This window comes from Lagenorhynchus albirostris, chromosome 3, assembly GCF_949774975.1.
Source record: "Lagenorhynchus albirostris chromosome 3, mLagAlb1.1, whole genome shotgun sequence".
NCBI classification, from domain to species: domain Eukaryota; kingdom Metazoa; phylum Chordata; class Mammalia; order Artiodactyla; family Delphinidae; genus Lagenorhynchus; species Lagenorhynchus albirostris.
In genome coordinates, this window is record NC_083097.1 from 108,844,585 (window position 1) to 108,859,504 (window position 14,920).

The 14,920-nt window shown below is 36.9% G+C and overlaps 1 protein-coding gene across 3 annotated transcripts in view; it reads right to left on the reverse strand.

Annotated features, from left to right (window-relative positions):
• Positions 1-14,920, reverse strand: part of FNIP1 (folliculin interacting protein 1) — a 132,668-nt gene that overhangs the window by 49,612 nt on the left and 68,136 nt on the right. For 2 of the 3 annotated variants that reach the window (XM_060143529.1, XM_060143528.1), the window contains exons 4-9: positions 14,732-14,832; positions 14,394-14,468; positions 12,983-13,074; positions 5,679-5,750; positions 2,540-2,675; positions 119-320 (exon numbers count right to left, since the gene is read on the reverse strand). In XM_060143529.1, the coding sequence (XP_059999512.1) occupies positions 119-320; positions 2,540-2,675; positions 5,679-5,750; positions 12,983-13,074; positions 14,394-14,468; positions 14,732-14,832 (678 nt within the window). Of the gene's footprint in view, positions 1-118; positions 321-2,539; positions 2,676-5,678; positions 5,751-6,957; positions 7,042-12,982; positions 13,075-14,393; positions 14,469-14,731; positions 14,833-14,920 lie in introns of all 3 variants that reach the window. The other variant, XM_060143530.1, reaches the window with a different exon arrangement.

Genomic DNA, 14,920 nt, shown 5'->3' on the forward strand with positions numbered 1-14,920 from the left:
CACAGATTCTGTTAATTTTTCTGCCAAATGAATAAACACAATGCTTAAGCAAGAGAATAAGATTCAAAGGAAAATAAAATAAAAAATATAAATAAACCATAAACATAACTATGCTTACCTGTTCTATTGCACTCTTTAATTTGTTCATGTGGCTTTCAAACAGAGGAAAATGTGAAAAAAAGAATTCATTAAATTTGTTACTTTCATCTTCATCTTTGGATAATGAAAAGATTACCCCAATTGCAATCTTCTTTTTCCTCACAATCCCTGGGTTAGGGCCACAGCTCTCCTCTGACAGATTAAAACTTTCTTCTACAGACCTTAAAAATAAATGGTTTTTCATTTTAAAAAAATATAAAAATAATTAAATTCACAATTCAATCCCCTTGCTAATTAAATGTAGGCAAGCTAAAGGTCTTCCAGTGTTTTATCAAGTAAATCGAAAAATCCATACCAACTGTGTATTTCTTTGAGAAATCTACTGGCTATTCCTTTATACTCATATTTTTGTAAGAAATTTTAATAGAGACTCAGATTGGAAACATTTTTGTTCAATAAGAAGTCACTAAAAAAGTAGATAATCCCAATGTATAACCAACCTAAAAGAGCCTGAATTTTAAGGTTTATAGATGAGTCTGATATAATCTCTTCACTGCTCTAGAATATACTTATCTCCCCTTTAGATTCCAGGAATAAAATCAAAGGTGAAGGAATAAAGGGAGTGAATAAAAAAGGAAACAAGAAGCTTCATCATCTTTAGCTGTACTTAACACAGACTAAAAAAAAAAAATCTATCAAGAATGAATTAACTTGCCAAAATAGAAACATGAAAAACTGAAATATCAAAACATGCAGTAAATGGATCAAAGACCAAAGCAGAAGAGTTAAAACTATAAAACCCTTAGAAGAAAACATAGGGTAAAAGCTTCATGACGCTGGATATGGCAATGGTTTCTTGGATATGACACCAAAGGTAAAGGCAACAGAAGAAAAAAATAAATAAATTGGGCTACATAAAAATGAAAAACTGTTGTGTATCAAAAGAAACTATCAACAGAATAAATGGGTAACTAATCAAATGGGACAAAATATTTGCAAAGCATATATCTGATAAGGAATTCATATCCAGAAATATATAAAGAACTCCTACAATTCAACAACAACCACCAAAAAAAACACCTGATTTAAAAATGGGTAAAACACTTGAATAGACTATCTCCAAAGAAAACATATGTATGGCCCATAAGAAAGCAAAAACATGCTCAACATCACTAGCCATCAGGTAAATGCAAATTGAAACTACAAGGAGATACCACTTCACACCCATAAGGATGGTTATTATTAAAAATAAAAAAAAAAAAGGAAATTAACTACTGGTGAGGATGTGGAGAAATTAGAACTCTTGTGCAGTTCTAGTCAGGGAAATTTCTTAGCGGTACAGTTGTTAGTACTCCACGCTTTCAGTGCAGGGGACACGTGTTCAATCCCTGGTCAGGGAACTAAGATATGCAGCGTGGCCAAAAACAAAAAAACACCCTGGCCATTTCTAGGGGGAATGAAAGTAAAATGGTACAGCCACTGTGGTGAAGAGTATGGCAGTTCCTTAAAAACTTCAACAGAGAATTATGATATGATCCAGAAATTCCACTTCTGGGCATATAACCAAAAGAATTGAAAGTGGAGACTTGAAAGGCATTTGTAGACTCACGTTCATATCAGCATATTCACAACAGCCAAAAGGTGGAAGCAATCCAAATGTCCAAGGACAGATGAGTGGATAAACAAAATGTATATACCATGGAATGTATATGTATATACAATGGAATGTTAGTCATAAAAAAAAATGAAATTCTGATACATGTTACAATATGGGTGAACCCTGAAGGCATGCTAAAGTGGAATAAGGCAGACATAAAAGGATAAATATTCTATGATTCCACTTATATGAGGTATGTAGAGCAATCAAATTTACAGAGAAAAAAAATAGCATAGTAGTTCCCAGGGGCTAAGGGGAGGGAGGAATGGGGAATTATTGCTTAATGTGTATAAAGGTTCAGTTTGTGGAGATAAAGTTCTGGACGTGAATGGCTATGGCTGCACAACAATGTGAAGGTACTTAATGCCACTGAACTATACAGCTAATAATGGTTAAAATAGTAAATTGTATGTTACGCATAACTTATCACAATTTTTTAAAATGTAGTACACTTTAAAAGTTTCCAGTTCCAGACTTGAAAAATACAAAATACAAGGTCCAGGCTCTTAACATACACAATTGTGTTAAAGGAACTATTCAATCTTGTGGTAAATTAAAAGTACCGGCCTTCCCTGGTGGCGCAGTGGTTGAGAGTCCACCTGCCGACGCAGGGGACACGGGTTCGTGCCCCGGTCCAGGAAGATCCCACATGCCGCAGAGCGGCTAGGCCCGTGAGTCATGGCCGCTGAGCCTGCGCATCCAGAGCCTGTGCTCCGCAACAGGAGAGGCCACAACAGTGAGAGGCCCGCGTACCGCAAAAAAAAAAAAAAAGTCCCAACTTACCATCTAGGAAACACCCCATTCTCCAAACTTGTTGTTTGGCTACGTCGCCAGCGTCGCTGGTAGCTGCTGGCACAACTTCGGGTAAGTGAGGAGTTTGGAGAGGGAAATGGTGTAATAAGCAAGCTGCTGAGAGATGCTGTCAAGTCAGAGTAAGAACAAGTATAATGTATAAGTTAATAATTACTAAAAACAAGAACAGATTTCTTTTTAACAAATTTAAGAGTGGTGACTCAAATTTTCCATTTTGCTGAATGAGACTCTAAAATTTCCATTTAAAAAAATACATCATTTTTGGAGCAAGGTCCCAGAAAAAAATCACATACTAAAAGTGAGCTGGCAAGAGACCCTGATACAATCCCCTTTTGACATCCTTACCTTCCCCAACCCCACCCCAGACGAAAATGCTACTTTGAAATAAAGCTTTATTCCTTTGGCCATGACACTGTCTCCTAGCTTAGCTGAATCCTTAGTCCTTAAATTAAATACGATGCAGTTCAATTCCAATGCAGCAGCTGGATTTTAAGAACAAAAGCTAATTTGAAAATAAGTGTTTGAATGCCATTTAAAACATCATTTAAAAGTACTCATGGAGTAGGGCTTCTCTGGTGGCACAGTGGTTGAGAGTCCACCTGCCGATGCAGGGGACACGAGTTCATGCCCCGGTCCGGGAAGATCCCACATGCCGCGGAGTGGCTGGGCCTGTGAGCCATGGCCACTGAGCCTGCGCGTCTGGAGCCTGTGCCCTGCCACGGGAGAGGCCATAACAGTGAGAGGCCCGCGTACCACACACACAAAAAAAGTACTCATGGAGGGACTTCCGGGGCGGTCCAGTGGTTAAGACTCCACAATTCCAATGCAGGGGGCACAGGTTCGATCCCTGGTCGGGCAACTAAGATGCCACATGCTGCGTGGCGGCCAAAAAAAAAAAAAAAGAAGTACTCATGGATCACTTGTGCATAGGTAGCCACCTCTGAATGCTTGGGTACTTTTACCAAGAGTCATGACTATACCTATCAAGCTCCAAGAAAGAGTAAATCCTATAGATTGCTCTCTGGAACATTGCTCTCTGGAACACTGCTCTCTGGAACAGACACATCCCAATAGAGTCCACTCTGATTATAAGTGCTGCAATCCCCTAACTATGGAAATTATTCTCTTCTGAAAACCCTTCTCTGCAATCCAAAAGCTCTGTTTCCTGCCTGGGGTATTAAAAGCTAAAATCCTTTCTTTTATGGGGGGATTCGCTCCTTCTCTCCACTTAATCTAGAGAGAAAAAGACCTCAAGGGCTTGCTTTTGTTTAGAAATATTATAGATTCCCATTTTCATCATTATAAACACACACTGAAAATTTGTAAAATAATCAAAAGGGAAGTATTATTATCATCTATAAAAAGATACATGCCAGATGATATATTATTTTGGACACCGGGACTGAAAACTAAGAGATTATCATTATGAAAATATGTTCATTTGAATTCTGACAAATTCAACGGTAAAGGGGAGAGCTCTATGTGCCATGCAAACATCTGGGCCACCAATGAATTAATTCTGGACTACTTTCTTGAAAATACCACATTTTATCAATTAGTAGTATAAAACTTTGTAGTCTAAGTTTAGGCATGTATAACTAATCTGGGTATGGCTTCTGTGAGAAATCAAATGTTACTCTAAATTTGGAAAAGCTCTGTTTTATCAAATTCTGTTATTAAAAATTACACAATCAGAAAAAGGAAGAAAATATACAATTAACTTAAACAGCATATATGAATTCAATGGCTTGAAGAAGCTTTACAGATCAGTCTTGCCAGGCCCTTCAATTTACAGATGAAGAAAATGAAGTATAGAGACATTAATTTATCACTTCTGAAATCTTGGATAAATAATGAAAACTAAATTCCTGCCACAGAAAACGAAATCTCTAGATTACATAGATGCAAACAGTATTAAGAGAAATACACTCTAGATTAGTTCCTAAGAATAAAAATAACTCAATTAGAAAAGAAGGGTGAGATTATTTGAAAGATGAGACTTCTCCTATTAGAGTAGTGGTTCTTAACTCGAGCTGTCCATCAGAATCAGTGGTTGAGTTTTTCATTTTTTGTTCCTCAAATACAGATGCCTAAGCCTTTCTCTAGGGTAAATCAAGAATCTTCAAGAGTAGAGTCCAGGTATCTGAAAAATTTTCTTGAAATTTCTCATGCATAACTAGGGATTACAATATATGGGAAGTTTGGAGTCTCCATCCAGACTCAAAACTGACTTGTGAACAATTTAGATAGCAGAGCCATGCAATGTGACAACACATACAGATAATCACAGTGGATAAAGTTTCTCATACCCAACAATAATTCAAACTTAAGAGTACTCCACCTTTCTCTTATGCTGATCTCTGAGCCCTGACACTTTTCCTTTTAACTGAAATGTCCTTCTTTCATGCCTTTGGCCAGATAACTCCTATTTATTTCAAGTATCAACACTCTGTAAAGCTTTACTCACAACCTGCCCCTTGCCCAGGCTAAGTTAGGTGCCGTTTTTCTGAACCTCTCCACAGGTCTATCACAGAACACCTCAAACAATAAACTATGACAGATGATTTTCCTGGCTATTCTCTCATTAGAAGCTGTGCTCGTTAAGGATAGAATCTGGGGGTTTTTTTGTTTTTTTCTTTTTAATCCTCACAATGTTTCAATAAAACTTTGTCAAATTTTGGAAGAGTACGTATTTCAAAGAAATATGTATAACACTGGCTCAAAATGCCTAAGCTCCTCTGGGCAAGAGACAGTCTGACACTTTAAACCCTAGTTAGGAGAAAACAGATATAAGCAAATGTGTTTTTTCTACTATGCTATCTAAGCAGTCTCTTGAGCAATATTATTTTTCTTACACTGGCTAAGCCTAAGCCAGCCTGTATTCATCCAGGCCATGTTCCACCAGGCACATTTACCATTAAACATGAAAAATTTTTTAATTTAAAATATTTATCTCTGCTGTTTCTACCATCCTCTTGTAAGGCTAATATCAATACTAACAAACTGTGCACATAAAACTGGATGATAAAATTAAAGATAAAAAAGGAAATCAATGTCAGCTAACAGTGATCTCATCAAAAATTGGATTAATACATGAACCTGTCATTACCAGAGCGTGCTATGCCACTGTCTCTGTCCTCATTCAGCTCTCTTCCAGGCATGTCCATTGGGTTGCTGTGAACTGCAAATCAAGACAAAACTGTGACTTATAAAATACAGTGCTGTTCAGGTTGATGTTGTTCCTTTTATGTAGCAAACTAAATCATGCTCATCTCATTGCATTCCTTTATTTTTTTCAACAGCATGGCACAAACCCAACACCAAGAGCTATTACTCAGTTGAACAAGCTTTGAGATCTCTCTGAAGATTTGACATATAATATGAAATAATCTATGGTATAATACCTAAAGAAGCAAGGAATGACTAAAATAAGTATTTTAGAAGCATATTCAAAGATATATGAATATATTCACAATATACTGCTAAATGAAAAAAAGGCAATCTACTGACCAGTAAGAATGATGGTTGCTGGGGCTAAGTGACTGGTATATGATGGTTGTCTGCTATTCTGCCTATAAAAATGTATGTTTAAAAATTCTCCATAATAAAAATTTTAAGAAAGCTGAACAGTATAACCCCAATTTTGTTTTAAAACAAACAAACAAAATAAGGTGATTTCCAGTTGACAAGATGGCTAATATATTTTTTTGCCTATTTTTCATATTTTCCAAATTTTCTATAATATATATACATTGTTTGTATCTTACATTTGTAAGAAAAATAAATATTAATTAAAACAAGAAGTTGGATACAACTTCCTGGATACAGAAGCATGAACACACTCTACAATCATCTATTTAATGATGTAAACAAACATAGTCATATATGCCTTTTACAGAATATAATGGTGCTTGTTCATCTAAATTTTAGCTCCAAGAGAAATCATTCTATGGAATAGTGTAGATCAGAAATTTTATAATAATAGTAAGATAGGATATTTTCTGCGATTGATGAACCATGATACAGAAGCTACTCAGCCATGGAAACAAGATAGTGTCACATTAGAAATTCCACTGGTATTATAAGAAATAACGTTCATACTATATTTTGGTTTAGGATTCTAAAGTTAAAATCATTATTACATAACAAAATAAGAAATGACAAACTGAAATTTCATGAAAATGTCAATTCCACTGATAACTTAGTTTCTGGAAACTTTAAGAACATATTCAGTAGAAAGATATTAAGTTCTTAAACTTCCTAAGCAATGTTTTCTCAACTACACCTTCCCCAACTGCATTTCTCTACTCTCTTGTTTCCACAGCTTAACTATGAATTCTAGACGCTGGGGCACACCAACTAGTCTACCCACACAGCACATGGCAAACCTGCAAAGAAAGAGGCGCTCCTGATCAGGCGGAGCGGACCCTGTTCAGAGAATGCCCGCCTGGGGCTGCAGAACTGTGAAAGACCTACATGGCAGAAACGTAAAATACATATGAAAGAGGGCTGTTAGAGAAGCCACAATGCGTCAGGAATAAAAGGTGAGCTAAGGAAGTACAAAAGCAGACCAACAGATACGGATGGAAACCTTTAAACAAGTAAGAATAATTCAAGCTGGCTTCCTATTTTTGAAACAGGATGGTTTCCCTCTGGTCATGGCTTATGTCAACATAACAATTTACTAATAAGTCCACATATAATAATAAAAATAAAACATAAATAATAAAAATAAGCTTCCACTATACAAGGTAAAATGTTCAATCCTTTCTCATCTAAAACAATGTTTTTAAAGATTCAAAACCGCACAGTAATGTTATCTATATAATTTGACATTTGCCAAATAAATTTATCTTTTAAAAAGTCAGTTTTAAGATTACAATATTGTGCAACTACAGTTAAGAAGAAAACCACCTAAGCACTTGACCGAAAAAACAGAACACAAAAAACAAAGTGCAAATAAAGAAAAGGTGTCTTCTGACAAATAAGTATAAAATTGGTTTTTCTAAACTAGTGGTAAATTATAAAGTAACAGAAGAAACCAAAGTTCCTAGAGCAGGGGTCAGCCACTATGGAAGCAAGAAAGCCAATGCAGCCTGTCAGGGCCAGACTCCCAGCTGCCCAAGATAAGTAGCTGTCACACACTTGACCAAGAGAAGATAAGAGTCTGAAGACCCAGAGAGGGTAACATTCCAGCCCGGAAGCAAGCAGCTGAGTTACTTGTTAGTTATGCTTCATCAAGATGGCCTAAATAGCCATCTAGGAGGTTTATCTAGGATAGAACTGGGGACTTTTCCATTTTAAAAAGTGACAGATGTATTTTTCAAATTGCTAATAGGTATTTTTCTGTAACAAGAGTTTCTATAATTATAATGCATGTGCAGCAAACCTTCCATTTTCATTGTTCAGTTCCTTCTTAATTTTTTCCTAGTTACCTCAAAACTTACCTGCTCTCTTTAATCTCCTTCCCTACCACCTCTTCTTACTCTCAGCACATGACTTTGTCTCGTACAGTATGCATATGTATACGTTTGTACACATGAAGAATCACCATATGGGAACTCTCCTTCTCCTACCATGCTATCTCCAAACATAATCTCCAAACTTAATCAACTTTCATCCCTGCCTCCTTCCTGCCTGAGCAGTAATAACAAGTAACATTATTCAAGTCCCCTTTATGTGCAGGGACTATCTGTGAAAAATCCTGAGAGGTACCTCCCTTCCTCCCTTCCAAAGCTAATTCTTCTAAGTCAGCTAGGCCCTTCCACTTTACCAGTATCACCTCCATCTCCAACCTCATCCTCCTTATAACCTCCTTTTCCATCAACATTTAAATACAGTCAGAACTCTTCTACCTTCTCCCCTATATCTAATCCTATAGTTCAGTAGTTCTTAAAATGTGGTCCAAGGACCCCCTAAGGGGACCCTGCAACCCTTTCAAGGGATTCTTGAGGACATTCCTTTTTCTAGCTACATATCTATGTGAAACTATACTCTCTTAACACACTTCAACCAAAACAACATATTACAAAAGACTGAATGCAGAAGAAGATATGAGAATCGAGCTGTTTCTATTAAGCCAGACAATAAAAAGTTTTGCAACAATGTAAAACAATGCCACTCGAAGTTTTCTTGTCTTGGAAAGTATAGTTATTTCAAAACATGTTATTTATATTAACATAAAAAGGGTTATTAGTGTTATTTTTAATGAGTTACTAAGTAAATATTTTTAAATTGTTCTGAATTTTAATTTCTAATACAGTATATATCAATAAATGTAACCTACATACACAAAAGCTCTCTGTGGTCCTCAATAATTTCTATGTGTGTAAAAGGGTCCTGAAACCAAGAAGTTTGAGGATGTCTGCTTACATCTTAGAAAAGAAGACTAACCTCTGAGTCTTTCCTCAACTTTGGCTTCTATTCTCCCCACTGAAACTACTCACATAGGCCACCACCAAAAGCCTTCCTGTTACTTAATGCACTCCGTACTATCTTACACTACCTTACATCATATTTGATGCTGACTACATTATACTTTGAACTTTTTTCCCTCAGTTCTCATGATAACACACACTAAGTTTTTTTTTTCTTAGTCTCCTTTACGTGATTCTCTTCTCCTACTCCATCTTTAAAGCCAGCATCCCCAGGGTTCTATCCTCAACAATATTTCCTTCTCATTCATTCTTATGCTTTCAATTATCATTTATATGATAATAATTCTCAAATCCATGGTAGAAACTGCTAACAATCTAAAAAAGGATTGTGTTCTCCCTTGCATAACATCAAGTAGTCTGTGGGAAGGAGCTGGCCAGCTAGGGACCATATTTCTCAAACCTCCTTATATACAGGTGAAGCTGTATGATTAGTTACCACCAATGGAATATGAGCAAAAGTGATGCATATCACTTTCAGGTTCAGGTGGTTTTGAAGGGAATGTGCCTTCTCCATACTCAATCTTTCCACTGGCTTTGTGTAGGTGAGCACAACCTTGGAGCCCATATTGTAAAGAAGGTAGAACTCCAAGAAGGAAGGAGACTGGACCTCTAAAACACTGCTTTAAGGAAAATTGTGAGAAAAAACCTCTATTGTTTTAAAACTATTATACATTCATTATCTTACAGCAGCTACCACCAGAATACATCTCTCTCTCTCTAACTACAATGGATATCTTCCCTTGGATATCCTACCAATAATTCCAATTCAACATGCCTAAACCTAAAATCATCAACTCCCAATTTCTCATGTTCCTCCCGGTGAATGGAACCAATATCCATGCAATTACACAACCCGATAGCTCAGTGCCATCCCTGATTCCCCCTCTCCCCTCACCTCTTCTACCTAATTACCAAGTCCCGTCTACTCTATCTCCCAACAAAGTTCTCAACAATTCTTTATCCTTAAGGACACAATTTTACTCTACATCCCCATTATCTGTCACTTGGACTATCATAAGCAGCCTTCTAACATGGGTGTTTTCTCAACCCCACTGGCTCATCTGAATCTATTCCTCCAGCAATTAGAATATTCTTTTGCAGATAAAAATCTGATCTGATCATGTTTCTATATTGTGAAAACTCTTCTGTTGTTGCCTTGAGAACGCACCACAAAACTCTCCAGCTATAAGAACTGCAAATGGCCAAGCACCGCAGCTGCTGTGTTCTTAAATTCACTGCCATGCTCGTGTAGGGCCACATATCCCACAGGCTGCGCCTAGCCAATGACTAAACACAGTAGCTATAGTAAGGCAGGCCCATTTTGGCAAGATATGGGTCACTTCTGACAACCAACTCTGACTCAAAGACTCATCCACAGCCTTATCAAACCTTCCTTGGACTATATGGCAGGCTGGAACATGTCCACTCAAGCTTTTATTCCTCTCTTTCACTCAAGGCAAACTTGCACCACAATCTGAGGGCTCTCTGAACCCTTCCCAGCTCCCTCTTCATTTCTCTCACCTAGTAATAATAAAATCCTTGCATGTTTAAACCTGTCTTGGCACCTGTTAAAAACCAGGAGGAAGACCCAAACTAACACACCCTCACTGGTACCCAACTGCTTATCCAAAGCATAAGTCCAAATTCCTCAGTGTAACCCACAATGCCCTTCATGATCCGGCTCTTGCTCACTTCTTTATTTCCTTTTACTTCCTTTACTTATATCCACACTGTGCTCCACCCACACTGATTTGTTCACATTCTTTCCACACTCAATGATCTCTTGCACTAGGTCTGTGCACATGTTACTGTTTTTTCCTAGAACATTTCTCTTCCCAACTGTCAGGCTAATTCTTCAAGTTTAGGCTCACTTCTTTAAAAAAGCCTTTTGTGATACTCCAAGACTGAACTGGGTGTTCCTCCTCATTTCTATCACAACATGCTCTTAGTCTTGTCCAAAAATTAACTACAGTATACTGCAATTGTATACTGTATTGTATTGCTTGTCTGACTTCCACTAACTAAAAATCTGTTCAGGCAGGAACTGTGTCTGGTTCACCACTATATTCTCAGGGCCTAGCAGAGTGCTTGGCATATAATAAGTGCTTGATAAGTACTTGTTGATTAATTGGAAATTTAAAGAAAATAAGAAATGGTGCTCAAATATCCTTGATTCACAATTAAGAATGTGCAAGAAAAAGCCATTCATAACAAAGTCTGTGCTTTGTTAAATGCGTTAATTTCCTATTCCATGTTAAAACAGAGAAGTTGAGTATATCTAGCAACTATAGTGTACTTTACCTTTATACATAATGGATTTGTATTATTATAATAGCTTTTAATAAGCCCCTTTAGCTTTGAAAAGTACCAAATTATAAAGAAAAAAAGACTTATTTCTGTCACATTTTTACTTTATTAAAATGAATGAACTAATCAAGTTAAGAAAAAGCAAAACTTCTATTTTTCTATGAAATGCATGCTTTCTAAAACACGTGTCTGACACTGCAACTAGCCCATAGTAGGTACTTAATTAATAGCTGCTATTTGAATGAACATGAAGTATAAAAAATAATAGGATGCTACACTGTTAAAGGTGGGAGAAAAAACTGTTTTCTACTAATATGTATAACTGACATTTATTAAAATTAATTACAAATAAAAATTTCCACTAGGGCTTCCCTGGTGGTTCAGTGGTTGAGAGTCCGCCTGCCGATGCAGGGGACACGGGTTCGTGCCCAGTCGAGGAAGATTCCACATGCCACGGAGCGGCTGGGCCCGAGAGCCATGGACGCTGAGCCTGCGCGTCCAGAGCCTGTGCTCCACAAAGGGAGAGGCCACAACAGTGAGAGGCCCGCATAGCGCAAAAAAAAAAAAAAAAAAAAAAAAAAAAATTTCTACTAAACAGGAAATGAGTGAAACATTCATCCTATTCTTTTTTTTTTAACATCTTTATTGGAGTATAATTGCTTTACAATGGTGTGTTTGTTTCTGCTTTATAACAAAGTGAATCAGCTATACATATACATATATCACCTCCCTCTTGCGTCTCCCTCCCACCCTCCCTATCCCACCCTTCTAGCTGGTCACAAAGCACCGAGCTGATCTCCCTGTGCTCTGTGGCTGCTTCCCACTAGCTATCTATTTTACATTTGGTGGTGTATATACGTCCATGCCACTCTCTCACTTCATCCCAGTTTACCCATCCCCCTCCCCACGTCCTCAAGTCCATTCTCTACGTCTGTGTCTTTATTCCTGTCCTGCCCCTAGGTTCTTCAGAACCAATTTCTTTTTTTCTTTTTAAAGATTCCATATATATGTGTTAGCATACATTCATCCTATTCTAACTGCTGTCCACTCTCTAATACACTACAGTTCGTTTTGCACTGGAAATATGGTCAGCAGTAATTTATTTGATCTTTCTAAGATAAAACAAAGGACCAGAAATTTTAGAAACAGTTTGTCACTTTAAAATGTTGAACTTAAATAACAAACAATAAACTAACCAAATTACTAAATAAGCTGCTATTTTAATAAATCTCTTAAGAAACATCAAATTTGAATATCTGCTCATCTGAATTACAGGTCGAAAAAACAAGCACCATTTTAAAATTACTCTATGGTTAGGGAAAAGAAAAGGGAGAAAGTATAATACCTGTCTCCCTCAGCTGAAATATTCAAGAGAGCTAGTAAGGGCTTTTTACATCAACAAAAGTACTTTTCAAAGATGCATCGAAATTAAAACCAAAAAACAAATTAGGTATTTCTTCAGCAGTTCTCTTTTATCAGGTACAAAATAAACATTATGTTCAAATATATGAAAACTAAATTTTTCAAATAATATAAATATTACACATTCTTGCAATTTAAATCCCTTTTCCACTTCTAGTATTTGAAATTCTTTGGTCTTCTAACATTATTAAGAACATTATTATCTACACTATTAAGAACATTTTTAAAATGTATAAAACCGTTTTACCTATATTTCCAAGTAATCCATTAATAATTGTGTTATTATCAGCCTTTAATGTACTGTTGTCCTGATTGATGAATTCAAGACTGTCTTGCAGCCTAAGTGGGAGGAGAAAAAAATAAATTCCAAATTTGTTTTATGCTCTTAATGGCAATTCTTTGTATACCTCAAATTTTAACTGTAAAACATTTTTTTTTTAAGTTTTAAGTTTCCCTATTAGTACTATAAACCAACTAATCATTTAAATCAGGGGTTAGCAAACTACACCCTGAGGGTTAAATTAAGTCTGCTGCCTGTTTCTGTGAATAAAGTTTTACGGAATAAGCCACACCCAAGTGTCTGTCAACAGATGAATGGATAAAAAAAGACTGTCATGTATATATATAGACAGTGGATATTATTCAGCCATGAAAAGAAAAAAAGAGGAAGTCCTGCCGTTTGCAACAACTTTGGTCCTTCAGGGCATTATGCTAAGTGAAATAAGTCAGACTGAGAAAGGCAAATGCTGTATGATATCACTTATATGTGGAATCTAACAAAGTCAATTCCCTGGCGGTCCAGTGGTTAGGACTCTGTGCTTCCACTACAGGGGGCACGGGTTCAATCCCTGATTGGCAAACTAAGATCCTGCAAGCTGCAAGGCATGGCCAATAAATAAATAACTTTAAAAAATTTGTTTAATTAAAAAGAAATTAAAAAGCCGAACTCAGGGGCTTCCCTGGTGGCGCAGTGGTTGAGAGTCCGCCTGCCGATGCAGGGGACACAGGTTTGTGCTCCAGTCCAGGAAGATCCCACATGCCACGGACCTGCTGGGCCCATGAGCCATGGCCGCTGAGCCTGCGCGTCCGGAGACTGCGCTCCTCAACAGGAGAGGCCACAACAGTGAGAGGCCCGCGTACCGCAAAAAAAAAAAGCCAAACTCAGAGATGCAGAGAGCAGAGTGATGCTTACCAGGGACTGGGAGTAGGGGAAATGGAGATAAAATGGTCAAACGGTACAAACTTTTAGTTATAAGATTAACAAGTTCTGGGTGTCTAATATACAGCAAGCTAATTATAGCTAATAATACTGCGTTATATCTTGAAAGTTGCTAACTGCGTAAATCTTAAATATTCTCACCACAAAAAAGAAATGGTAATTATGTGACAGGATGGTAGCAGCTAAGGCTATGGTGGTAATCACTTTGCAATATATAAATGTATCAAATCAACATGCCATATACTTCAAACTTACATAATGGTGTATGTCAATCATATCTCAACAAAGTTGGGGGAAAAAATCTGGCCTCCATAAACTTTCAAACTGAAGGGATGGAATAAAATCTGAATTTATGCTGCAATCCTGAAAGCAGCTTATTAGTTTTCATACTCTGCAGATCTTAAAGAATTCATTTCTCCCTTGATCCATAACTACTTACGTATTGAGACTTCCACAGATGCTGCTGCCAGTCCGTGCAGTAAAAACTTTGCTAAGCATAAGCTGTGGAGGGGAACTATGAAGAAAAAGAGAGGGACAGAGAGACATCGAAACTGAAACACAAGGACCTTTCCAATTTATTACAAATAAAAATGTTTAAGTCACAGAGATGTCACAGCATAGTTACAACAGCCATGAAGTAGCATTAAACCCATAAAACATCATAAACTTAGTATCTGACATTCTCAATCTGAGTGAAGACTATATGAAATTCTCCCATCTTTAAAAAACTAAACATTCTAAAATGGATTCATTAAGAAAAATCAGAAAATCCCTCACCGGATCTGATGAATCTTTAAGGTGGAGCCTTTGTAGCTCATTGCTACTGAGCCAAACATCATCTCTCCAAGCATATTGGCATCAGAAGAGCATCGAGAACCCTAAACAATAAGCATAACATTAATAAAATTGCAGAATTTAAAACCTATTTCAAAAACTGATTTTTATTAATAATTCCTTTGCTGTATT